This window comes from Mus caroli, chromosome 6 (genome assembly GCF_900094665.2).
Source record: "Mus caroli chromosome 6, CAROLI_EIJ_v1.1, whole genome shotgun sequence".
Taxonomy (NCBI): Eukaryota; Metazoa; Chordata; class Mammalia; order Rodentia; family Muridae; genus Mus; species Mus caroli.
This window is the reverse complement of record NC_034575.1, coordinates 48,426,636-48,449,712: the sequence shown is the minus strand read 5'-3', so window position 1 is coordinate 48,449,712 and position 23,077 is coordinate 48,426,636. Positions and strand designations below refer to the sequence as shown.

Genomic DNA, 23,077 nt, shown 5'->3' with positions numbered 1-23,077 from the left:
TGCCAGTCTGCAGTGATGGAATGGTCTCCCTCCCTCCCTCCCTCCCTCCCTCCCTCCGTGATCATTTTTAGAGCCCTGGTTGCTTCCAGGCTTTTCCTAATTCTCTATTGGTTTTCCTTTTCAGGCCATAATTTTAAATATAATCGTTGCTCTCTCAGTACATGGTGAATCCCTTGCAGAACCTTCCTCTAGGGGGCTGAGGTCAGGATCAACAGGGGTTGGGTTGGCCTTATTTATCTCCTGGTGACATCCACGGTGTTCAGCACAGTGCCTTTATACACAGTAGGAAAATTGTGTTTGTTTTCTTCTTTAAGCAAACAAACGGATTTGGTGCATGTAAAGGGACCAGGCAAAGACTGACTCCTGCCTCACGTATGGGCTGTTCCTGCTCTTGCCCCAGGCCAAGAAGAAATGGTTCGTGCCAAGTGGAAGGTGATTGTTTCACTGATCCTGTTTATGGTCAGCCCTGGTGATGGACTGTTTCACTCCGTATACCGAAGTATCCTTGTTTCCCAGTCCTTCAAGGGGAATGCAGGACAGCCTCTTTTTCTTAGCCCGTACATCAAAAACGGGAAGATCAAGGAGGGTAAGTGTTGCACAGGAAACTGCTACTACCTTTTAAAGTTCGTTTTATTTCATTTTACTGCTCTCTACTCCATGGTGTTTTAAAAGCTATCCTCTAGCACCCAAGATGAAAAATACACGCCAGCATTTTATTCAGTTGTTTTATTTCAAATACTGAGAAGATATCACTCAATGTCCTATATTATCTGAGTTGGAAACTAACATGAGATAGTTGGGGGAAAGAATATCTATGTGCTTAAGCATTTCTCACCATAAAACCAGTGAGTGTCGCAAAGCCGCTACAAACCTTGCACCTTGTACCTTTCACCTGTCATGAACTCATTCACACTTGTCAAGCAAGTAAGGAATGCTCAAGTGTGGAGACTGAGGTAGGAATTCCAAGGATCTGCCAGAATTCACAGGGATGTCAGTTGACAGATGTGGGCCCCATACTCACAGGGCTTCCCTCCACTCACTCTGCAGTGCCTCTCCCCTGGCATGTTACCACACCCACACCTAGGTTTCCTTGTTAGTAAGGTGGAGATTTAACAGCTTGCACAATTGGAAAGAACGTCAGGGAAATCTAGTGAGAAAGAAACTGAGAAAAACCCCTATATTTGTAAATTTATTCTAAAATCTTAGTATTTGCATAGGCTTCCTGAAGAGACCACCAGGGGGTTAATACCTGTCAGTTAATAGAAAGAAGTCACTTGTAGTCTTCTTAGACTAACGTGTATGGTCACCTCTGCTCTTACTGCATCTTGGTCCTTGGATAAGTCACTGTGGTCACAAAAACCCCTCATCTGTGGGAACTCAGTTGACCCCTGAGCTACAAATAGTACACAGCCTCTGGTGCTGAGGAACTGTTTGTACAATGAAGCAGAATACTGGGATGGTGGCCAGAAAGAGTCGAGGAAGGGTCTCAAAGAGGAGACAGACAATGAGTGTTTGTTGAAGGAAGGGGCGGGTGAGGTGGGATCTGAGGAGCCGCTGGCAGGGACCGGGTGGGAGAGCTGCAGAGGAGGGACTTGTCCAGGACCGAAGCCTTGCCTAGAGCAGCTGGAGGGTCAGATGGGATGGAGGATGGACGAGACCAAAAGTTTCAGGAAAGTGATGGGTTCAAAGATCAAAAGTAAGTCTCAACACTCTACAAGGACGTTTAAAACAAAGCAGTTTGCTCCTTGGAAGTGTCCTCATAGTCAAAAGGCCGTCACCCTTTCTGATTTCTTGATAATCAAGCGGTTTGAGTCCTGCCTTCATGGCTTCTCAGTGAAGTCTGCACAAGCTCTGAGGTTTTGCCAACTCTTTGCTGCAAGAAGGTGAAAAGCCTTCACTGTGTAATCCGAACACTTAAAAAAAAATGATTCACTTTCACTTTCTGCACAAGATTCACAGAAAGATGGCCACCTGGTCACATATAAAGATGTATTTGAGTCAGAAATACATCATCAGTACACCTGACTCCGCAGTACCAGTTTGCACTTGGTTCGGCTTCCTTAATAACTTGAGACTGATGCTCAGATTCGTCTCATTAATAAGTAAGAGGAAAAACATTTAATGTAGTTAAACAGAAAAGGTCACAGTATCCAAAGTCTTACCCAGCTTCATGCCAGGAAGTGGAGACTCAGACATCTTACAGGATTTACCCAAAGGGGAAGCAGGTCTCAGAGCAACCCGAAAAAAGAACATATAGTTACTGTCCCCATTGTGAAGATGAGAAAATCAAGGATCTAGGAAAATAAATATCTTGCCCAGAGCTGTAAAACCAGGAAGTGGCAGATCTGGGATTAGAACCTCTTGCCTGCCAGCCACACCACGAACAGCTGTGCCACATAACCATCTCCTGATTCGAAGCTATAGGTAAGAAACCAATGGCCCAAGAGGGTCTGTGTGCACATTGAATAAGGGAGGCAGCTAAGCAAACACATTAAGTCAGAGATGCCATGATGTGTCTGTGCCCTGCATGTGGCAGAACCAAGTGGGGAACACTGCAGAATTCCCACAAGCAACGAGTTATCCTGTCCTGCCCCTTGCTGCTTGTCTGGCCTTCCACCGTCATCATGCGCACACACAGAAGTGTGTGTTCTTTCATGCTTTGGTAGCAAGCCCGGCAGATCTGCATCTTATGAGTGGCAGCATTGGCGACACTGACTGATATGTAACTTCTATTGCTAAAGTGGTGTTTCACACTCAGAATCTCTGGATGGGATTTGAGCGGTAGATCCAGAAACTGGCACATCTGGGGACTCAGATGCTGCCCGACAACATAATTAAGGATCATTTTATTCATCCGCTTTCCTGAAAGTTCAGGGAGCTATGGACAGATGGTCAGCTCCCTCTTTAAATCCCTGCTGTTAATGGGATCAGTCAAAGCTGCAGGAATGGGAGCCTTAACATCGCAACAGAACATTGTCGAGATAAACAGTAGTTCAAAGAAAGACAAGGGGAATTTTTAATTTTTTAATGCCCAATTAGCTAGCTTAATTTTACATAATTGTAATTGCATGTTTGTTTTCTCTGAGGCTAAAATAGATCCTTACGTTCTGGAATAAAATGAATGCAAAACTTTAGCATCTTTACAAACATCATGTTTTTGCAAATTCTAAAGGATACTTTGGTATTGGGTTCTAATTTGTTGCTTGTGGAATGGAATTGTGCTGTCTACACTGGGGGTGGATCTATGTATACCACAGTTGGCTGGTTGACTCCTTCTCTGGCTACACTCCAACTGTTCTCAGAGTGTTAATGTCACAAATCCTGGCGACAGCAGTAAACAGAGGAGAAGGAAGTGAGTTGGTTTCAAAGAAACCTTTTTCCTTTTCTTCCTTCACGGTTTTAAAACATTTGTATTGTGTGTCACAGTGACAGGAAGATTAAAAACTGCGTGCGGAAGCCTGTTTTTCATACTCCATTAACAGATGAGTCTGTTGGATGAAAGGCACATCCAAGCATATTTAAAATTCATGTTACTTGTTATCTTACTGTGAGTTGGTGGATGGGATGAAATGGGGCAAAACCACTCTTCCACTGAATAGAAGAGGAGTCTTCAAGATTTGTTAAGACAGTGACAAGGTCTGTCTTCCAGAGGGGTTTGTAGAAACACTAATTCTGGTGCAGTGTCAGTGGCCGCCCATACATTTATTCATTCATCTGCCCATTCATTATTATTCATTCATTAAAGAGTATTTGTGTAGTGTCTTAAGTATGTGAACCTAAATTATGCTATGTCCCAAGGGTTCAGAGATTAAGCAAGACAAATTCCCTGCCTTCCTACAGCTTCAGCTGGAGGAGAAAAGGGGCAGGACATGTTTAAGTACAAGTTAGTAGAGATGTAACTTAGGCATTCCCAGGAGGGAGGGACAAGTGAGCAGGCAAATCCATCTAAAGCCAGCCTGCAGACCCTGTGCTGCTCAGGTCTCAGAGACAGATTGATCCAATCGTCTCTTGCCCATAGTCCATCCCCCGCAGCTCCTGTCTATTACCCACTTTCTCTTTTTCTCGGTGTACTTTGACTTCTCTCATTCTTCTCTGTCTTCTGCCCTGAATCCCGTGTCGCCCGGGACCTCTGGTTTGTAACTCACTCATTCCAGACTCAGTTTTAATTCTTGGTCATTCTTTTTGGGGAATGAATGTTTGTCTGATGTTGAGAGGATGGTTAATAGACTTGCTTAAGGTATCTCTTCAGCATTTTAATGGATTTCCCACCTTGGCATGTGATCTTTCATTGCTTTGAGGGTAGAAGAGGGAGAAATGATAGGTGGAGGGAAGAATTATGATAGCTGAGGCAAGACCAGTGTCTTAGTCAGTGTTAACACTGACTGCTGTCACAAGACACCATGGCCATGGAAACTCTTGTAAGAGAAAGCATTTCATTGGGGCCTGATTAAAGTTTCAGAGGCTCTTAGATCATTATTATCATGGATGGAGCATGAAGGCGTGTGTTCCTGAAGGCAGGCATGGTGCTGGAGAAATAGTTGAGAGTTATAACCTGATGGGGGAGGTGGGGATGGAAACCTCAAAGCCCACCCCAGTGACACACTTCATTTAGCAAGGCCACACCTCCCAGTCCTTCCCAAATAGTGCCTGGAGACTAAGCATTCAAATACGTGAGCCTATGTGGACCATTCTTATTCAAACCACTGTTGTCAGAGAACATTGTATTTCTTTTTTCTCTTTTGCTTTTTCTCATTACAGCCCTTTCCCTTTTCTCCCTTGTTACTTCTGTTGCTGCAACTGATTCACACAAACCAAGCAGCTTATAAACAATGACAGGTTATTTAGCTTGAAGTTCTGAAGGCAGAAGAGTCCAAGGTCAGAAGCCAGATCTGGTGATGTCATCCTGAATATGGTCACTTCATAGAGCCCTGGACCAGCCCAGGCCATCATAGCAAGACAGGAGGTCCTAACTTGTGGTTCTTCTCTTCTGATACAGCCATAGCCCTATTGGATTAGGGCCCCACCCTTGATGGTTGCATTAACATTCATCGCCCACCAAAGCTTGGTTCTCAAATACTAAATTTTTGATACCTCAGATTGAGGACTCAGTTCCCAAAATGAGTTTTGGTGGGGACATTCAGACATAAGTAAGAGAGACAAGTGCCCCTGGAGATTGAGTGGGGGCTCTAGTTAAGCAATTCTGCCTGGGACAATTTGGGAGAGCCCAAACTGGGCAAAGCTTCCAGACAACTGTGCTTCCTTCAGGGATAACTTTGCACAGGCTAACGAGACCCACCTCCTGTAGACTGACACCTTTGTTTATGTTAGGTTCCCTCCTAGGCACTTTCATGAGCACTTTTTGTTGTTCTTCCCCAGAAAGCGTGTAGTTGGGTAATCAGTGTGTGCATTTTGTACAAGAAGAAAGACAGTCTTGGAGATGAAGTAAGTGACTTCATCAGGGATTATAAGCCAGGTCTGTCCGACAAAAGCAGGCTAATCCCGCTGGACCCTCAGACCACTTCCCATTGAGACCTATCTTTTGTGTCACCACTGTCTCCTCCCGCAGCTGCTGCCTCATCTCAATCAAAACAGGACATTTACAGACAGCAGTAGCTATGTGCAAGGCAGACTCTTTGTCTTTTCCTTTTCTTTCCTCGTGTGTATGTATCATGTGTATGGATGAGCCTTAGCGTGAAGTCCAGAGGACAATGCTGGTGTTATGCTCAGTGATAGTATCCATTTCCTTTGCAACAGGGTCTCTGATCAGTCTGAAACACACTGATTTGGCTAGACAGCCGGGCCAGGAAGCCCCTGGGCTCCTCCTACCTCTGCTTCCTCAGCACTGAGATTGCAAGCACCCATCACATACGCCGACTCTTTATGTGGGTCCCTGGGATCCAAGTCAGGTCCTTATGCTTGCCAGGCAACTGATGGAGCGATATCCTGAGCCCCTAAGCTGGCTTCTCTTGACAGGCATGTACATGATGACTCCGTGGTCCTGCAGACCCATAAGGGATGTGCCTGTCTTAGTTGAGAAACCGCAGCACAGAGGAGGCTGGCTGCTGCCTCCTAGGGTCACAAAGCTGGCCAGGCAGTTGTGCTGGGGGAAACAAGCAAAGAGGTCAGAAGTGCACCTCCTAGGAAAGGCATGCCTGTTTCCAAAACAGAGCTTAGGGCTTCAACGCTGTGGTATGTGGGAGAAAGGTCCTGGATTTAACATTACTTCCTGTGTGTTTGACTAGTCTTACTATGGTAGATTTCTAGGGTTTTTTTTTTTCTTTCTTTTTTTTTTTCTGTCACTAATGTGGCTGGCTGCCAGGTAGGGCAGAGATGCCCACCACAGTATCATTAGTTGGTGGCATGTTGACCTCTCAAACCGTCTCCTGTTTAATTTGTCTCAGAGTGATATACCATTCTGGAGTGATTCTTCCCTCAAGGACACTTCTCTTCCTCCCAGCCTCCCTTCTGCTCCTGCCCATATGCTCTAATGCCCTCTACTGGTTCCCTTTCTGCCCTGTTCCTCATTGCTTCTCTTTCACTTCTTGTTCGCTATACCTAGGACTCAGCGGATCTTCCAATAGCAGGCAGTCAGGAACAGCCTGGTGACCTGGCTGTGGCTCCTGGGGAGGGGTTGAGGTGCCTCAGTTCTTCTTCAATGCTGGGAACCTTGGGCAAATTACCCAACCTTTCTTTGTTTTTCTGGTGTCATGGGCTTGCAATTCTTAGCTTCCATCAGCATCAGCTCATCTGAGGCTTTCACTCATGACTGAGCCATGCCCTCTGTCTCATTTCCTGTCCCCTTTGCTGGAATAAGGGCCTCTCCCTCCCACAACGTCCCTGTTCTACTTGGCACCCTGCATAACCAAGAGGTCACTCAGGCTTGATGCCTGCCTTTAGCCATTTGGAACCCCTCAGGCCCAATCCTTAAGAGACCAGTAGACTTCGTGCCCCTATTAAAAGGTGGGGCCCATAGGCTGCCCCGAGAGTCCCAGCTGCTTAGTCTGTTTCCCTGTACCTTGTGGGTGCATCTGCCATTCAGTGGGCGAAGTGGAAACACCCGTGATACTAACGTGATATCAACAAGAAAACCACAAAGACTTGGATCCTGACCCCTTTCACCTTCCCTTGACCTTGGCCTCACTGTAAATAGGAAGTCTGGGAGCCGCTGGAGGGGGCTGGGACCTGTGTTCTGAGTACCCCTCATGTCGGCCCCCTCTTAGCTTCTCATCTTGGCCTGATGCCTGCAAAGGTCTCTCCCAGCCTAGGCAGGCTCATAGAACATGTTCTCTAGTCCTTCCCTGTATTTTCTCTCCCCTCACCAGGGCAAAGGAAGAGCATGGTCAGTCCGTTCCCTGGAATGAATGACAAGAGTTATGCCGGCTACATCACGGTGAACCAGACTTACAACAGCAACCTCTTTTTCTGGTTCTTTCCGGCTCAGGTAGGTGTCCAAGGCCTGCAGCGGAAAGCAGGGAGCAGCTTACCCCAGATGGAGTGTGAATACTAGCTCACAGACCCCTGGGTTTTGTTGTTATTTGTTTTCGGGTGTGTTCCTGTGCATGCACACTTGTGCGTGGGTACATGTGCACATGCGTGGGTGCAAGTGTGAGCCCTGACTCTATTCTTTGAGACAGGGTCTCTCACTGAACCCAGTAAGCAGGCTGTCCACCAGCCCCAGGGATCTGTTTGCCTCTGTCCCTGAAAGGCTGAGGTTACAAGTCCATCTTTTTATGTGGGTCCTGAGGATCCAAATGTGGGCCCTCACGACCTCATGACAAGCACGTTCCTCACTGATCCATATCCCCAGTCCTGTTCGCTTTCCTTGTTTAAAGTTAACATACAGGTTAAATACTAGGATAACATTGACGTAGTAACAGATTTCATTATGGAATTTCTATACACAATTTGTTTTGGCTGATTCTCCTGCATTTCTTCGTCCCCTCTGCCCTTGGTTATGTACCCTTCTGCCCCAGTTGTCTTTTTAGGCCATATAATCTATTACCCTCCATCCCTTTCCTCAAACTTCTATTTCCTGAAAGGCTTAAGAATCCTTGAAGAAAACATTATTTTTTAAAAAATAAAATAAACAAATATTTATGGAGACTCTAACTTAGCCTCACCCCCTCCTTATAGTGACATCTCCCCTTATAGTAACACAGCAACCTTCTTTTTGTTACAGTCTTCCGTTTATCTTTCCATTGCTATCTTATTTAAATAATATTTGGGACAGGGCAGGCATTGGAGAGAGTCCGAGGAAGGTAAAGAGCTAACAGGTCACAGTTCACTTGTGACCTTTCAGGGGCCTTCTCAGTTTCCACCTGGGAGACAGAGGATAGACTCTTTTCAGACTCCCCAGTGAGGTTTAGCTCATTCCCACGTTACACAGTTCTTTGTGAACAAGACACATTAAGGTTGAAGGTACCTTTGGGGGGGCCCGGGGGCAGATGCTGAGGCACTGAAACACATTAAAGCCCACCGCAGAGCTGCTTTCGAGTCTTATCTGCCAAATTGGATTTGCTTTAGAAGCTGGAGAAAGCAAAGCGAGGCCTATCTCTGCGGAGGTTGGTATTCATATTTGCATATGATCTGCATACAACAGTGTTGCATATTTAATAACTTGGTAAATTGCTTCAGCCAGTGTCTCTCTGTGAACTTGAATAGCTTTTTACTGGGACTGTCCTGCTGTGTTCTCTTGACTTGCTTCTCTTTCCTAACCGCATGACTTCTGATCATAGTTCACCTCATAGCAGTCTGTCTTTTGGAGAGTGGGGGTAGGCAGTGGTTTTGGTTGGGTCTTTGGACCCTCACTGTCTCTGGTAGGCTTTCCTGGACTCTAGAGGGGTTCTTGTTTCTTTGTTCGTGTGCCTGTTAGGTAAGTGAGGAGCCCAGAGTTTAGGGGAGAGGCTTGTGTTGAGGATGAGGACAGATGGGGAGAAGTGGCTATGTTCAAGGTCAGCACTTGGGCATGAGAACAGTCTTTCTCCTGAGATGCCTGCCATTGAGAGAGTCCAGCTGGCAGGGAGATTGAGGTGTGCTTCCCCCCACCCCCACCCCCCGCCACCATGAGGAGCCCAGCTGGCCTGAGCCCAGCAGGATGAAGGATGCTAACAACAGCCCAGATGTTGCAAGGCCACTTGACCTACATGAGACCTAAAACTATGACATCATTTCACTACACAGAGGCTTGCCTTGTGTTTCTGTCCTGCACTTGTTTTAGAGCTCAGCTTTATCTGTGCATCCTTATCAGCTCTAAAGGCTTCCGAGGGTACCTAGCAGGACTCTGCCTTGCTTCTTGCTGGCTTTTCCTGTGTGTTTCTCCCCTCCACACCTTGTCCTCTCGTTTCTTTATTTGCTCCTCAAACCCCAAGTTTCTTTGAGGTTTTCATGCATGACTTAGGAAACACACACACACACACACACACACACACACACATATGTATATTGAAGTTTTGTTTTGTTTTGAGATGGGGTCTTGCTATGTAGTCCAGGCTACCCGTGAATTAGTGGTGATTTTCCTGCCACAACCTCCCCAGTGTACCACCACACCTGGATATTTAGCAAATTTGAATCCACACACACAAGTCATACAGCTTTATTGGCTACCATGTGATATTTTGATACATCTGTACACTGTGAGATGTTCGTATATCAGTGCGGTGTTCAAATGTAGGTGTGCGTGTTTATCTCTTACAAGGAGTTATTTCTTTGTGCTGGAAATGTTCAAAAAAATTTCTATCATTTTTGGAATGCATAGTGCATTATTGTTATCTCCAGACATGATGCTGTGCAGACACCTGGAACTTCTTTCCTATTATACCGTAGTACCCATGGAGATAAATTTGAGGATTAAACCTTGTCCCAGTCTTCCCTCCCCCTTCCTTTGTTCAGGATACTGCTCTGTCCCACAGTGGTCCCATCTTCATCAGAAAGAAGTGCACATAGCAGACAACCCAGGTGGGGGCAGGCGTCTGCAGGGTGTGGGTGAACATGGGGGTCAGCTGTCCCAAGCCTCCTTGGCATTTCACACAGGTCTGGGGGGGGCGGTCAGCCTTCCTCTCATCTCCCCTTTCTCTATGACCCCCCACCTCCACCCCAGCTGATGAATGGAGCTTCAGTCTCTCCTTTCTCTTCTACTTTGTCTAACCTGGCTTTGTACCAAGAAGTTCTTCATTGATGTCTGAATGTTGCATCTTTAGCAATTATTTAGATTTGGGAAACCAGTAATTAGTAATGAGAAAAGATTAGACCCAAACAATAGAAAGAAAGGAGGTTTTTCTTTTCTTCTGTTTCTACCTGGCAGGCCTGGTCTAGCTTACCTTTGTCTGTTGGACTACAAAAGGGGGTGCAGTTTCCTTAGCTCCATGGCTTTGAGGTTGGTCTATTGGCTTGATAGTTTCCCCTCCTGAATTAACTGAGAACATAGCAGGTCACCCACGAACCGAGCAACGGTCCTTCCGATTAAGTTCTGTAGCCATAAATACATCCTAAGATGGTTCCAGAAGTCCTGCCCATGTGCCGTCTCAGATCAAACGTCTTATGCGTAGGACTCTGTGGGAAGTGCATGTAAGCTGAGAAGGCAGAGTTTATGAAAAGGCCCACGGTGTGGGCAGGTGTAGCAGGGAAAGACTGGGTACCAATTCACAGGCACAACCAGGTGTCTAAGGCTAAGGCTTCCAGCTAGGAAATAAAAAAAAACATGGTGGGGCAGATACAGCACCCCAGGAGAAGCAGCTGTCAACCATGAGGAATGTCCCTTTCATTTGGTAGAAATATGAGTTCCTTGCCTGTCCCAGGGAAGCAGCTGACATTGTCATCAGGGGAAAAATGACTCCCTTTTAAAAATGAGGGTAGCGAAAATAGCGATCCAGGAAGGATGCTGCACTCAGAGCATCCTCTGAGTCATTTTCTGTATGCTGTTTCTCAAATTAGTTTTGTTTTCCTGTTATTTCTGCGAGATTCCCCTGTTATTGTCTACAAATCAGTGCATAATGAATTCCAGAAGTCAAAAAATCAGTGTGCAGTGGAAATACTGTAGGGGAAGCAGCATGCTCTGTGCCTGGGCTGGGGGCTGGGCAGCACACTGTACTCAACAGAAGCACACACCTCTGGCGGCGGCTGCTAGGAGCTGTGTGCCAAAGCCCCTTGATCCTTTGCCTGAACCAGAATTTAATGCTTAATTTTGGGGCTGGACATCTCTGCTTTTGACCACTGTGTGTCACATCCCTAGAAAAGTAATCTTAGAAGGTCCTGGGGTATAGAGGTTGGAAGTGGGGCCTCTTGAATTAGTCGAGCTTGTATGCATGTGATGTGGCCAGCCATCACTTACCCACATTTCCTAACAGCATCAAATATCTGCCGTCTCAGTTCACAGTGAGACTCAGGACACCGCCTGACCTGGGTATCAAGACGAACGAGGCTATGGAGCCTGCTGATTAGAGGAATCCAGACTCACAATAAACACCGCCTTTATTGTTATGTCCTTGTGACTATTATTGCCATTATCTCTTTGGTGACACCAGTTGCCACCGATACTGACCCAAATGAATTATGGTTTGTGGGCTTTAAAGAAAATAGAGGGAAATTGCAAATCAGAAGGCCCCAGTCACCAGGCAAGAATGTGGATTAATTGCTACTGGATAAGGAAAGTACTAAGTGAAATTGGGATTTGTCACACTTCAGGAGATAAAGAGGCGTCTGAAGCTGCCTTCATTGGCAAGAGATAGCCAGGTTTTGACCTTATCTTGTAGGAACACCAGTAATTTGAAGTGTTCAGAGTTAGTCCAGCCTCTTTCCTGAGGTCCACCCGGTGTTCTTCTGGCAGAGACAAGGCATGACTCCTGGTGTGTTTGTTTGTTTGTTTTGCTGGGGGTGGGGCAAGTGCTTATAAAGGAGCTGGAGACTGTGACATCTGTGAGGTTAGTCTGGGACCAGCCTATGAAGAGATGCTCACTCAGGAACCTGCAGGTTGGACCTTCCAAAGTCAGATAGCAGGAAAAGGAAGGTGACAGAGGGTTAGGCTACCAAGAACTTGGAGCTCAGCCATCAGAGAATAGCAAAGGTTGGCTCTAATACTCTTGGTCTAGGTTGGTGTTTTCTGGTAGTGGAGACAGATGTTCTAAACTGTCCTGAGAATCCACTGGACAGCTTGTCTTGGGAGTGGAGGTGGAATCAGAGGCTCCCGATCTGTGGCCTGTAGCCCCTCCTCAGAGGATGCGAACTTCCTCAGTAGCAGAGTATGTGTGGAAGAGAAGAGAGGATCCAGACTTTGTTGCTCATTAGAACCAGCTGGAAGCTTCAGAAGAGCGACTGCTGCTTCCTCTCCGGCCCCCACTCATCCAGGTTCCAGAGGTCAAAGCAGCATTTCTAATGCGCTCCACATCTATCCTGGTACAGCCTGTCAGAGGTCTTGAACTTAGGGGGAAAAAACCCCGGAGGTCAAGCTACAGGGACTGTTCCAGGTCTGCAATTCTTAGTTGTTTAACTTGGAGCCGGGCATTTATTCTCCCTGGGGTTTGGGGTTTCATTAAAGTAAGGACTGTCAACCTAGTTGATGTCTAGGTATGTGTCTTAGTTCTATAAGAGACTTTCAACTAGAGCTATCCTGCCAGACATCACCCTGTCTCTGACCCACAGACAGCACAAGAGATGCTATGTTATCTTAATAAAAACAAAAACAAAAACAAAAAAACAAAAAAAAAACCCAGTAAGGTTTGGGTGGTGAAGGCCTTGTTCCCTTGGGGTGAGCTATGGTATTTTGTGACAGTTGGCATCTACTTACTAAATCATGGGATGGAGATCTAGGCAGTAATGATTACTGCATGAGTTGGGCACAAGTGGGCATCCTTGCTTGTTTGGCATCTCTGGTCTAATTTACCATGACCCACAATAACAGCTTTAAACATTTTTGCTATTGGGTGGCTATGTCAGTAGAGGGCGCTGGAGGGACACCAGGGCCCAAAGCTGCCTTTTTCTGTTCCTTGTTCTGTGTTTTGCTGCTCAGTTCAGGGACACTCTTATTTGTTCACTCAGACCACCAAGATCCTCTGCCTAGGTGACCATCCAGCTGCAGTCAGCTTACAGCCAGGAAACCCAGGGAACTTAGTCACCAAAGGTTTGATCCTAGGCCTTCTTCAAGGAGGTCTGGAGCAAACCTTAGGGAGTTCACACTCCTCTTTATGGGACTGACTCTCAGTGTAGGCACTCAATATAGGACACTCTAGACCAGTGTCCTCTTTACACACCTATGGAGAAATCTCCATTGTGTGTGTTTTTTTGTTTGTTCGTTTGTTTTTGTTTTTGTTTGTTTGTTTGTTTGTTTTGGTTTCTCTGTGTGGCCTTGGCTGTCCTGAAACTCACTTTGTAGACCAGGCTGGCCTCGAACTCAGAAATCCGCCTGCCTCTGCCTCCCAAGTGCTGGGATTAAAGGCGTGCGCCACCACACCCGGCTTGTGTGTGCTTTTTGTACAGTCTTCCCTGTTCTCTGGAAGACACAGGAAGCTTACGGGCATGTTGATCTCGGGTCAGCTAGCTGGCCTTCTGTCCAGTTCTCCTCAATGTTGTCTGAGTCTCCTATGGCTATAGTAGATATGCATCTTGGAGCAGGCTTACACACCAGTGTTTCTGGCTTAACAAAGTAGCTGGTTAATCATGCAGGAAAATGATTCTGTGGCTCCTGTCTTATGCTTGGGTCCTGAGTGATATCACCACTCATTCTTTCTCTCAGTAACAGTCTGCCACAAGGAACCGAGAATGTTCTAAAAAGATCTCAGGAACTGGAGCAGCCAGCGTGACACTGACTCTTATTCTTGGCATGTCAGTATGCTTTTCTTCCTCAGGCACTTGACCAACTTGGTCAAACCATAGTTTCCAGGCTTCCTTGGCCTTAGTTATAGAACCAACAAGGATTCACTGGTGTGTGCCTAAAGGTCTAGTGTGATTGGCCAAGTTCCTATCAGGTGATCTTCCTTGATCCACTCAGCCAAGGATCATGTGATATAATATGGCCAATGGGCCTTTGCTATGATGAATGTAGGGCCCAGTTCTGTGAAAGGCATGTGGGTCAAAGGATTTCTCAAATTATATTTATTGCAAGTGGCTACAGAGCTACTGGGTCAGCGTCTTCATTGATGTTCTTGAGGCACCAAGGATCTGAAATAGCAAAACCATATGAAACAAAACAAAGTGGCCACAAATTGTAAGTTATAGACCGTTCTATTAACACGTATATTAGGACTCTGTAGAAAATTTTGTGTGTCCAATTGTCCATTGGGGAAATTAAAATTCTACACAAAGACGGAAGTTATTAACTTTTCCAGTCATCTTTCATCTTAGCTAGACTCAGAAATGAGACCAGACTCCCTCATTCACACTGCCTCTCACATTCCTTCTAAGCTATAGCTTTCTTGCCTGGGGCTCTAAGAAGCCTTCGCTGTCTCCTGGGATGTTTAGGGAAGAGCCTGGTGAGGAGTCTACGGGCTTGAGGCTGCCTCTTGATGAGGAGATAAGTCAACGCTTGATAAGAGCTCAGAGGAGGTTGGGGATGATCTAAGAGGACAGGGGGAGACAACTGAAAAAGTTAATTTTCCCTATGAATGATCACAGTTTAAAGACAGTTTAATGTTGTCAACAGGAAGCGCTGCGAGCCACCTTCCCTGGGAACACACGGCTGTCGTAAGCAAGCTGTTCACATGTGTTGGGACTATGTGTGTAGAATTAAAATGGTTCTGCCAAGCTACTCAATGATTCTGGTTACAAAACTAATTGCTTGAAATAAAAATCCGTTTCCTTGATCAACATGGCATGGCAGCGGAAGCATCGTAGGCACATGTGCGGCAGGGTGGGGGTCCACTCAGATGCACCGAGGGGGGATTTTAAGACTTTACCTTGGGTACTAATGACTTCACTTGAAGAGAGAACATGTTACGTAGAGCAAGCAAGCCTCCAGTCGTTGCATTTAGAACTACAGAGAAGGTGTCACTGACTTACCACAGCACACTTGCCACTTTAAGCCTTGAAGTCTGGCAGTGGTTGGCTGTTGCATCCTCTTATCTAGAGTGGTGTTTCTTAGTGGAAGGGAAGAAAGGGTTGGCTAGAAAAATGTATGCAGATTGGGTTCTGGCCAAAATACTGCCCCGACACGTGGTAAGCTGTTTAATTCCCAAGAGCCACATCAATAGAATTGTCTATGTAAAATACAACTACTAGTTAGATTGTTTTGTTTTACTGTATTCTTTTTCTCCATTTATTTATTTATTTATTCATTCATTCATTCATTCATTTTACGTCCTGATCACTGCCCTCCCTTCTGGTCCCCCCTCCCCTTATAGCCCCTCCTCCATCTCCCCTCCTCTTCTCCTCTGAGCGAGTGGAGGCCCCTCCCCGTAGGGATCCCCCCTCCCCCATCCTGGCATATCAAGTTTCTGCAGGGTGACCTCTCCCATTAAAGCCAGACAAGGTAGCCCAGCTAGAAGAACATATCCCACATACAGGCAATAGCTTTTGTTATAGTCCCTGCTCCAGTTGTTCAGGACCCACATGAAGACTGACCTGCACATCTGCTACATATATGCAAGGGGTCTGGGTCCAGCCCGTGCATGTTCTTTGGTTGGTGGTTCAGTCTCTGAGAGCCCCCAAGGGTCCAAGTTAGTTGACTCTGTTGGTTGTCCCTTGGAGTTCCTATCCTCTTCAGGGCCCTTAATCACTGGTCAGATTTTTGTTGGCTTGACACAAAATAAACACCTGGGAAGAGGGAATGTCAATTGGAGAGTTACATCTATCAGATTGGACTGTGGAGTATTTTCTTGATTAGTGATGTATGTGGGCAGGCGATCTTTGGAGGTATAAGAAAGCAGGCTGAGCAAGCCAATAAGCCATATTCCTCTGTGGCCATGGATTTGGTTCCTTCCTTGAGTGTTTGCCCCAGTTTCCTTTAATGATGGATTATAACATGTAAGATGAAATAAGAGCTTTCCCACCCCAGTTGTTTTTGGTCATGGTGTTTATAACAGCAATGAAAAGCAAACTAGAACAACCATGTTGATCGAAAGAACGGAAATCATTGTCTTTAGTCCCTGCTCCTAACATACTGACTCTCCATTTCAGCAACGTGTTGACGTGCAAATAGAAATCATGTCTACTGTGTCTTGTTATCTATCTCTGGCTGTAAAACTGGGGTCTGGTCTGGCTGGAGATACCTTTAAAAAGTCTACAGTCTGCATAGCTGACACTTGGAAGGTGACAGGCCACGTCAGGACCAGTTTAGATTTCAGGAAATTTGCTTCTATGAAGGCACACAATCGTTTTCTTTGTCCATCATCGACAGTAAGTAGTGGGATGTGCTGGTGTAGACAGTCTCACAAACAGAAGAGAAGAAGTGCCTGCTTGGGGCTGGCTGTTCATCCATCATGCAGGAAACACTGAGGAAAGAGTAGCCACCAGGGGTCACCAGAGGAATTGAGAGGCCAGTGGATAAACGGGGTCTAGTTCTTTTCCTTTCCCCTTACTTTCCCTCCCCCACTTTCTCCCTCCCCTCCCTCCCCTTTCTCCTCCCTCCAGAGTCTTGATTGGGTCTTTCTGTGTAGCCCAGGCAGTCACACTTCTGTCTTCACTTTCCTAGCAGCGGGGATTGCAGGCCGCCACGGTTGTCTGTGCACCAGGACAGGGCTCAGCCGCTTGGGCTCCACCCACTCGCAGGCCATCTGCTGTTGCTCTCCGTGTATCTCACAAGTCCAGAACTCCTCTGCTCCTTCGCATTTCATCGCGTCTTCCTTCTTTCAGTAGCTCTCGACATGTTTATACTCAGGCCCCTGACTCATTCATAAACTGTTTCTTTTCTTCATCTTCAAACAGGTAACTCTTTTCCCGGGGCGATTATCCATCTAAGCCATACATCCCAAGCTTGAATAGCCACCTCAAAAGCCCTGTCTTTGAGTCCTCAATCGCGTGCTCCTCTGCCCACCTGCCCATATATGTAGCTACACTTAGCTGTCTTCCCACTCATCAAAAACCCAACCTGAACTGACACTTTAAAAAAGGTAACACCAGACGCTGCCTGAATGAAGTGTTGTGACTGTACCTGCTGCTCATATAAATAACAACCTGTGTTTCCAGGCAGAGGGCACGGAGACACAGCGAAAGTAAGGCATGGATCAAGGACAGGCAGATATAAAACAGCTAGTCAGAACTCCAGTCCTGGCAGTGTGGCTCCCATAGCCACACTCTTTACAGAGTACTTTTTTTTTTTTTTTCCTGACTGTGAGTAGGAGCTAACCCACAGCTTGGGAGAGCAGACAGTGTGTGCTATTAGATGAATTTACACACTGTGCTCGATGCATGCGGCACGGTGGTGATGTGACTCACTGCTGTGGAGAGACACCCCACAACCTGAGGTCCAGTGACCACAGAAACAGCAAGGTCTTATCACTGTGCTGTGTCTACAGAGTATGTAATGTCCATAAGTGGAGCACGTGTGTAGAGAAGAGTCCTCAGACATCTCCATGACTAAGGTTAAGAAGTTAGACTTGGGACGGCAGGGGGTATCTTTAAAAATCCTTAATCCAGAGTCTATACCCCAGAGCCGAGAGATGGTGGGTCTGAATGTACCCACTATCAAACCTGAGGACCTGACGGCCCCCTGAGCTCCATGGCAGGATAGAACCAGCTCCCAAAACTTGTTTATTAATGCTCACAGGTGTGTGGTGCCAATTAATAAACAAATAAGCAAAAAAAAAATGGAATGAGATTTCAAAAGAAGTACTCTGCAATATAAAACGTATTGATGAAGAAAATTACTTTAAAGCTTTGAGATGGGAGACTTAAATGTCTTGAATCGTAGCTAAAGTAAGATTAATATTTTCAAAAGTCTGAATTCCATCCTACCTACCACTAATTAGCAGAAGTTCCTTATTTCAGTGGCCCCCACGTTTGCAGGGAGGTTTTGTTCATCATGTCCTTGTGCATTTCTCCTCTTTCCTTGGAGAAGGGCCTCACCTCACAAGTGAGACCTGGGTATGTCATGGATTATCTATAAGAATGTTATGCCGTTCGTGTGGGCCATAGCAAGTATTGTCTATCCTGGTTATGATGTCATGATTCGTCATGACATGCTATGGCTGACTCTTGGGTACATAGCATTAAATAGCACCTTCATATTGCAGCACCTGGTTCAGGTATGGCATCAGCGCATAGGCTGCTCGACTCATTGAAAGAGAAAGACACATGGTAGGGGTTGAGCTCTCTTTAAAACCAGGTGCTTCAAGGGCCGCTGCGCAACAAGGAGGCAGGTTAGCTGAGGTTGGAAGTCTGCTAGCATCCCAGGAATGCAGGGTGCTGTGCTTCATGGCCTCATGAGAACCCTGTTTGGCACATTGCTGTTTGACTTGTCCTGTAGTGTGGCCTCTTAGGACCAGGCTATTTTTTCTGAGTGTCTAGAGATAACCTTAACCCTGCCAGGTCACAGGAAGGTGAGGGAGAAGAGAGTATTGGAGATTAGTTGCCTAGGAGACTAAAAAAGCAGGCTCCCTATCATCTAGCAGGTCTCTAGCTGTTTCTTTGCTTATAAGAAACATTCGTTCGGGGAAAGCTGAGAGTGCCATCCTACTCGACACAGGGGTCAAGGGGTGGGATAAGGGGATTACAACTCCTGTGGCTTTAGTCAAGGCAAAGTCATTTGAAAAGAGATTATCCACATTATTTTAATCTACGACCAAGCTTGAGGGCTACTGGTCCACTGCAGTATATGACCCTAGAAAGGTTCTGAGGATTGGGTATTCTGAAGTCAGAACCCCAGCACCCCATACTTCCAAGAGGCTGGGAAGGTGGGGATGACTTCCTTCCTATTCTCCTTGTTTTCCTACCCCTTGTTATATGGAGTTTGATTTCAGTACTGGGTGAATGAAAGTATAGGGGGCTGGGGGTCCTGGTGAGTGACAGAGGTTCTGGGGAGAGGTTTTACTCATGTGGATAGGCAAAGCACACAGTGGCTCCAGGAAGGGCAGGCCAGGTGGACAGCATCACTCCACACAGATTTTCATCCTAGCGTTCAGGAAGGCTTGTATTGCTGCCATGGAGAGGGGTTTGGGGGCTTGGGGGTGGAGGAAGCTCAGGCTGGAGGAAGCAGAGGGCCAGGTCACCACAGCTACTTAGTAGTGAAGTAGAGCCAGAGCCTCCTGGTTCTAGGCCTCCCTCACAGCAGCTCTGAAACACCTCTCTCAGGTTGGGGTTTTCTGCTTTGACTTGACAGAGAAGGCCCCTCTCCCCGACACTGAATTTGTTCGTGGCGTGTCCATATTTGAGGCAGGACAATAAAGGAATGAAAAATAGACCAGGGATCATAGGGGCCAAAGGATTTAAACAAACAAACAAACAAACAAGCCACCAAGCTGAGCAGTCTCCTATTCTTCTATATGTAGATGATTTGAACACAGATCCCCTCTAGGTTCTTAACCTCCACCCTTCACGTGGGTGGCTACCATTTGCAGAACACAGCCACTCTACAGATTTTATGGAGAGTGTTCCCACTTCACCTCCAGTCCATACTGTAAACAATGGTGCCAGTTGCCTGTTTTACAGGAAAGTAAAGTCCACATGGCTTTGTGGATGTCTTACCCAGAGTCACCCATTTGGGGACGAGCAAAGCCTGGGCTTGAGCCTGGAGAGTTTGGAGCAGGTGTTCATCACTCACCCATAAGACTGAGCTGACAACTGAGTGGCTACAGGTCCGTGGACCGAAAGCCCAACCTCACTGTGGCTTCAGCACTTTCTGCCCACCCCACACCCCGTTATTATAGCCAATTATGTTTATTGTATCTGAATGTTCCAGGGCATTTGCTATGCCATTTAATGTCTTGACATTTGGGAGTGGGTTTGGAGCTAGCCCCTCATGGCAACGCTATTCTACAGACCACAACTGTTCCCAAGAACACTTCCAGAAAAGGCCCAGACATATGAGGGAATCAGACCTTAGGTCAGACAGGAAAGTCATACCCCTTAGGGATCTTCCTCCAGATTCCTGATAGCAGCTCCCAGTGATGGTCTCATAAGTTAATCTAGCCTCCCAGTACAGCTTCCTCACAATGCTCTGACAGGAGGAGTCCAGCTAACCTGGACTTTGGCGATGCCTGCTATTTGTGTGAGGCACTGAGGCAACTAGGAAACGGCAGGGGCTATTTGGTCCTTGGAGGATAGACCATGCAGATGGCACGATGCTGTCACGTTCACAGAAAGACACCAGCATTTGGGGCACATGTAAATCCCAAATAGTAAAAGGATTTATAGTAGAGTGGAGCCCTGAGGGCCAGAAGCATTCTAGAATGTTGCCGAGGATCTGGAAGACAGAGGCTTCATGCATTTGAGTGTACCCTGCAACCTTGGAGCAGTTTTGCTCACTGGCTTCTCTGTTCCCTCCAGATGCAGCCTGAGGATGCCCCAGTAGTCCTCTGGCTTCAGGGTGGACCTGGAGGTTCATCCATGTTTGGACTCTTTGTAGAACACGGGCCTTATATTATCACAAGTAACATGACCGGTAAGCGATGGTTGGACTGCTTTTCTCATGAGTCTTCTTCCACCCAGTATCTGCTCTAAAACTAACTTAGAATAAACACAAGAACCACTAGGAGTAGCAGAATGGTTCCAGATCATAGAAACCCAACTTTGTAGCACTGTCTGTCCAGAAGGAGGAGCCCCAGGATGAGTGTCCTGCCTAGCTTGCTCTCTCCTGAGAATGTGGGTGAAAGAGTCTAAGCTGTTTTCTGCAAGCCGACTGCTGACTCAAGCATTCTTGACTTACAAAAACAGTTGGTATTTATTACTATTTGGGTGAGCCTTCTTGCACGGGCTTAATAATGGTGGAATTATAACCCCCATTATCCACGGGAATAGAAATGTTTTATGACTCTGTCACTTCAATGAGCTGATGCCTTGAGAGCAGGATGCAGTGGGTGAGGTTGAAGTGGAGGAAGGGCTGGAGCAAGAGCCTCTGGCTGTGTCTCAGGGCAGACTCTATTCTTGTCTCTTTGGTCAGATAGTTTGCTTTTCCTGGGCCAGCATTCAAAGTGTGAACGAGTTTGTGACTCAATGTAAAAGCCTTTGGGCCAGCTTTGGTAGGGTTGTTCTCTTCAGCGTTGGGGAGGAGGAAGAGAGTCCAAGAGGATGGGTATAGGATGCCCTGCACCTAGGTGTGTAGGGTGCCTTGGACCTAGAGGCATAGGGCAATGGGCATTTTCATCTCAGCTCTTCATGAGGTTTTGTTGTCAGGCTTCAGGCTTGGCTATAGTATCGCTGTGTTGGGCAAAAGTACAGAAGAGAGAGGTGAAGGGGATGAGTGCTGGTCTTCCAGAAAAAGGGTGCTCCAGTGGTGAGGGGAGGGCAGTGTCCGTGGGAGCTCCGTGGGAGGGTGTGCTGGGATCCAGAGCAGGGATGCCTTGCCTGGCCTATTTTGTTAGGAGCTCAGCCCCTTCTTCTGTTTTGACAGTTGTTGCCAGAGACTTCCCTTGGACCTTTACCCTTTCCATGCTCTACATTGATAATCCGGTGAGTACCACAGGACACCACAGAATATCAGCACTGGCCTCATGCGTGTTTCTATTTACTACATACAGCCGTGGCTGCTCGATGATTGGTCAACAGCAGGCTGCATACACAGTGATGTTTCTATAAGGCTATCAGGGAACTGAGCCAGTCCCGTTAGCTCCTCTAGCCCTCCATCATCACACATGTTTAGATAACAAATAATCTATCACACAGGTTTAGGTACGCAAATACTGCCATTGGACTGACGTTTCTTGTACCCAGTAGAATAACCTGTTGTTGTACACATGCCTCCAGTGTGTGGTAGACCATGCCTTATAGGTCTGCGTAAGTCTTCACTATGAGGGAGTTTAACAATGACAAGTGCCTAAGTTGTCCTCACATTAATCAATATATTACCATATATTTTCTAAACAACAGAGGTTTTACTTTCTATATTAGAATCTAATTTACCATGCCGGGCATGGTGGAGTATCCCTATAATCCTGTTTGGAGGTTTGGGCCGTAGAAGAGTGAGTTCAAGCCAGCCTGAGCTACATTGTGAGCTCTAGGTTAGCCTAGGCTACATTGTGGGGTCCCTCCCATTGAATGTCACCACTGGGATAAGGGGCAGATGGCTTTTTACTGATGGTGTGGGTTCCCTGTCTCTTGGGTTGTTGCTTAATGATGGGTTCCTCATCTTTCATGTAGACCTATAGATACAAAGAGCCAAAACTGATGTGCTTTCCCCTGGAAAGGGAAGAGGGATGCCTCAGAGACACGTGGAGAGATGGCAGAGATCTGAAGTCCGAGGTGTGGGTTTTGGAGTCTATAAGGCCACCTCCCAGTGTGGGGTTGAGCTGAAAGTCTCAAGAAACATCCGTCTTCATGCTTATCTTTATTTCTTTCCCCCTAAGGTGGGTACAGGCTTCAGCTTCACCGATCATTTCCAGGGATATGCCACCAGCGAGGATGATGTAGCCCAAGACTTGTACAGGTAGGCATGTCATGCAAAATGCTGCAACGGGAAAAGTCCCCCTGTGGTACAGTCACTATGGATTGGTCCTTATTGTTCAACTTTTAGAACTCTGTAGAACATTTCTATGTGTGTGTGTGTGTTTGTGTGTGTGTGTGTGCATGTTTGTGTGTGTGCTCCTGCATGTGTTCTTCTGCTCCTTTTCACCTTGTTAATGATTATTGTTTATGACAGGAGATAAACATGACTAAGATCATGAGTGTAACCGGTTGTAGCTTTCCAACAATTTCCCATGAGACGGTAGAGACATAACACACATTTTCAATGAAAGATTCTTTCCCAAGCCATCCACCCAGATGTCTTAGAAGTTTCTGGTTGTTTCTAGAATTCTATTTAACTTTGTTTTTGCCAGGAGATAACATTTTTCCCAGGTGTTTGTCTTCTTTCCCATAACTGTTTCTTTTGTGGCTTTAGAAGTGTATTTTACTCTGTAGCTTCGTCATGACTTTTCCAGGCTAAACATAGTCTTTATCCTTCATCTTACAAAGTTTGTCTTTCACTTAAAAAAAATAAAGATGTGTGTGTGTGTGTGTGTGT

General features: G+C 46.3%; 1 protein-coding gene across 1 annotated transcript in view; it reads left to right on the top strand.

The window, feature by feature from the left end:
• The first annotated feature begins 314 nt into the window (after positions 1 to 314).
• Positions 315 to 23,077, top strand: part of Cpvl (carboxypeptidase vitellogenic like) — a 108,357-nt gene continuing 85,594 nt past the window's right edge. Inside the window, exons 1-5 of the mRNA XM_029478808.1 lie at positions 315 to 586; positions 7,323 to 7,441; positions 20,407 to 20,521; positions 21,470 to 21,528; positions 22,422 to 22,501. Coding sequence (XP_029334668.1) covers positions 412 to 586; positions 7,323 to 7,441; positions 20,407 to 20,521; positions 21,470 to 21,528; positions 22,422 to 22,501 — 548 coding nt within the window. The 5' untranslated portion in view covers positions 315 to 411. The remainder of the gene's footprint in view (positions 587 to 7,322; positions 7,442 to 20,406; positions 20,522 to 21,469; positions 21,529 to 22,421; positions 22,502 to 23,077) is intronic.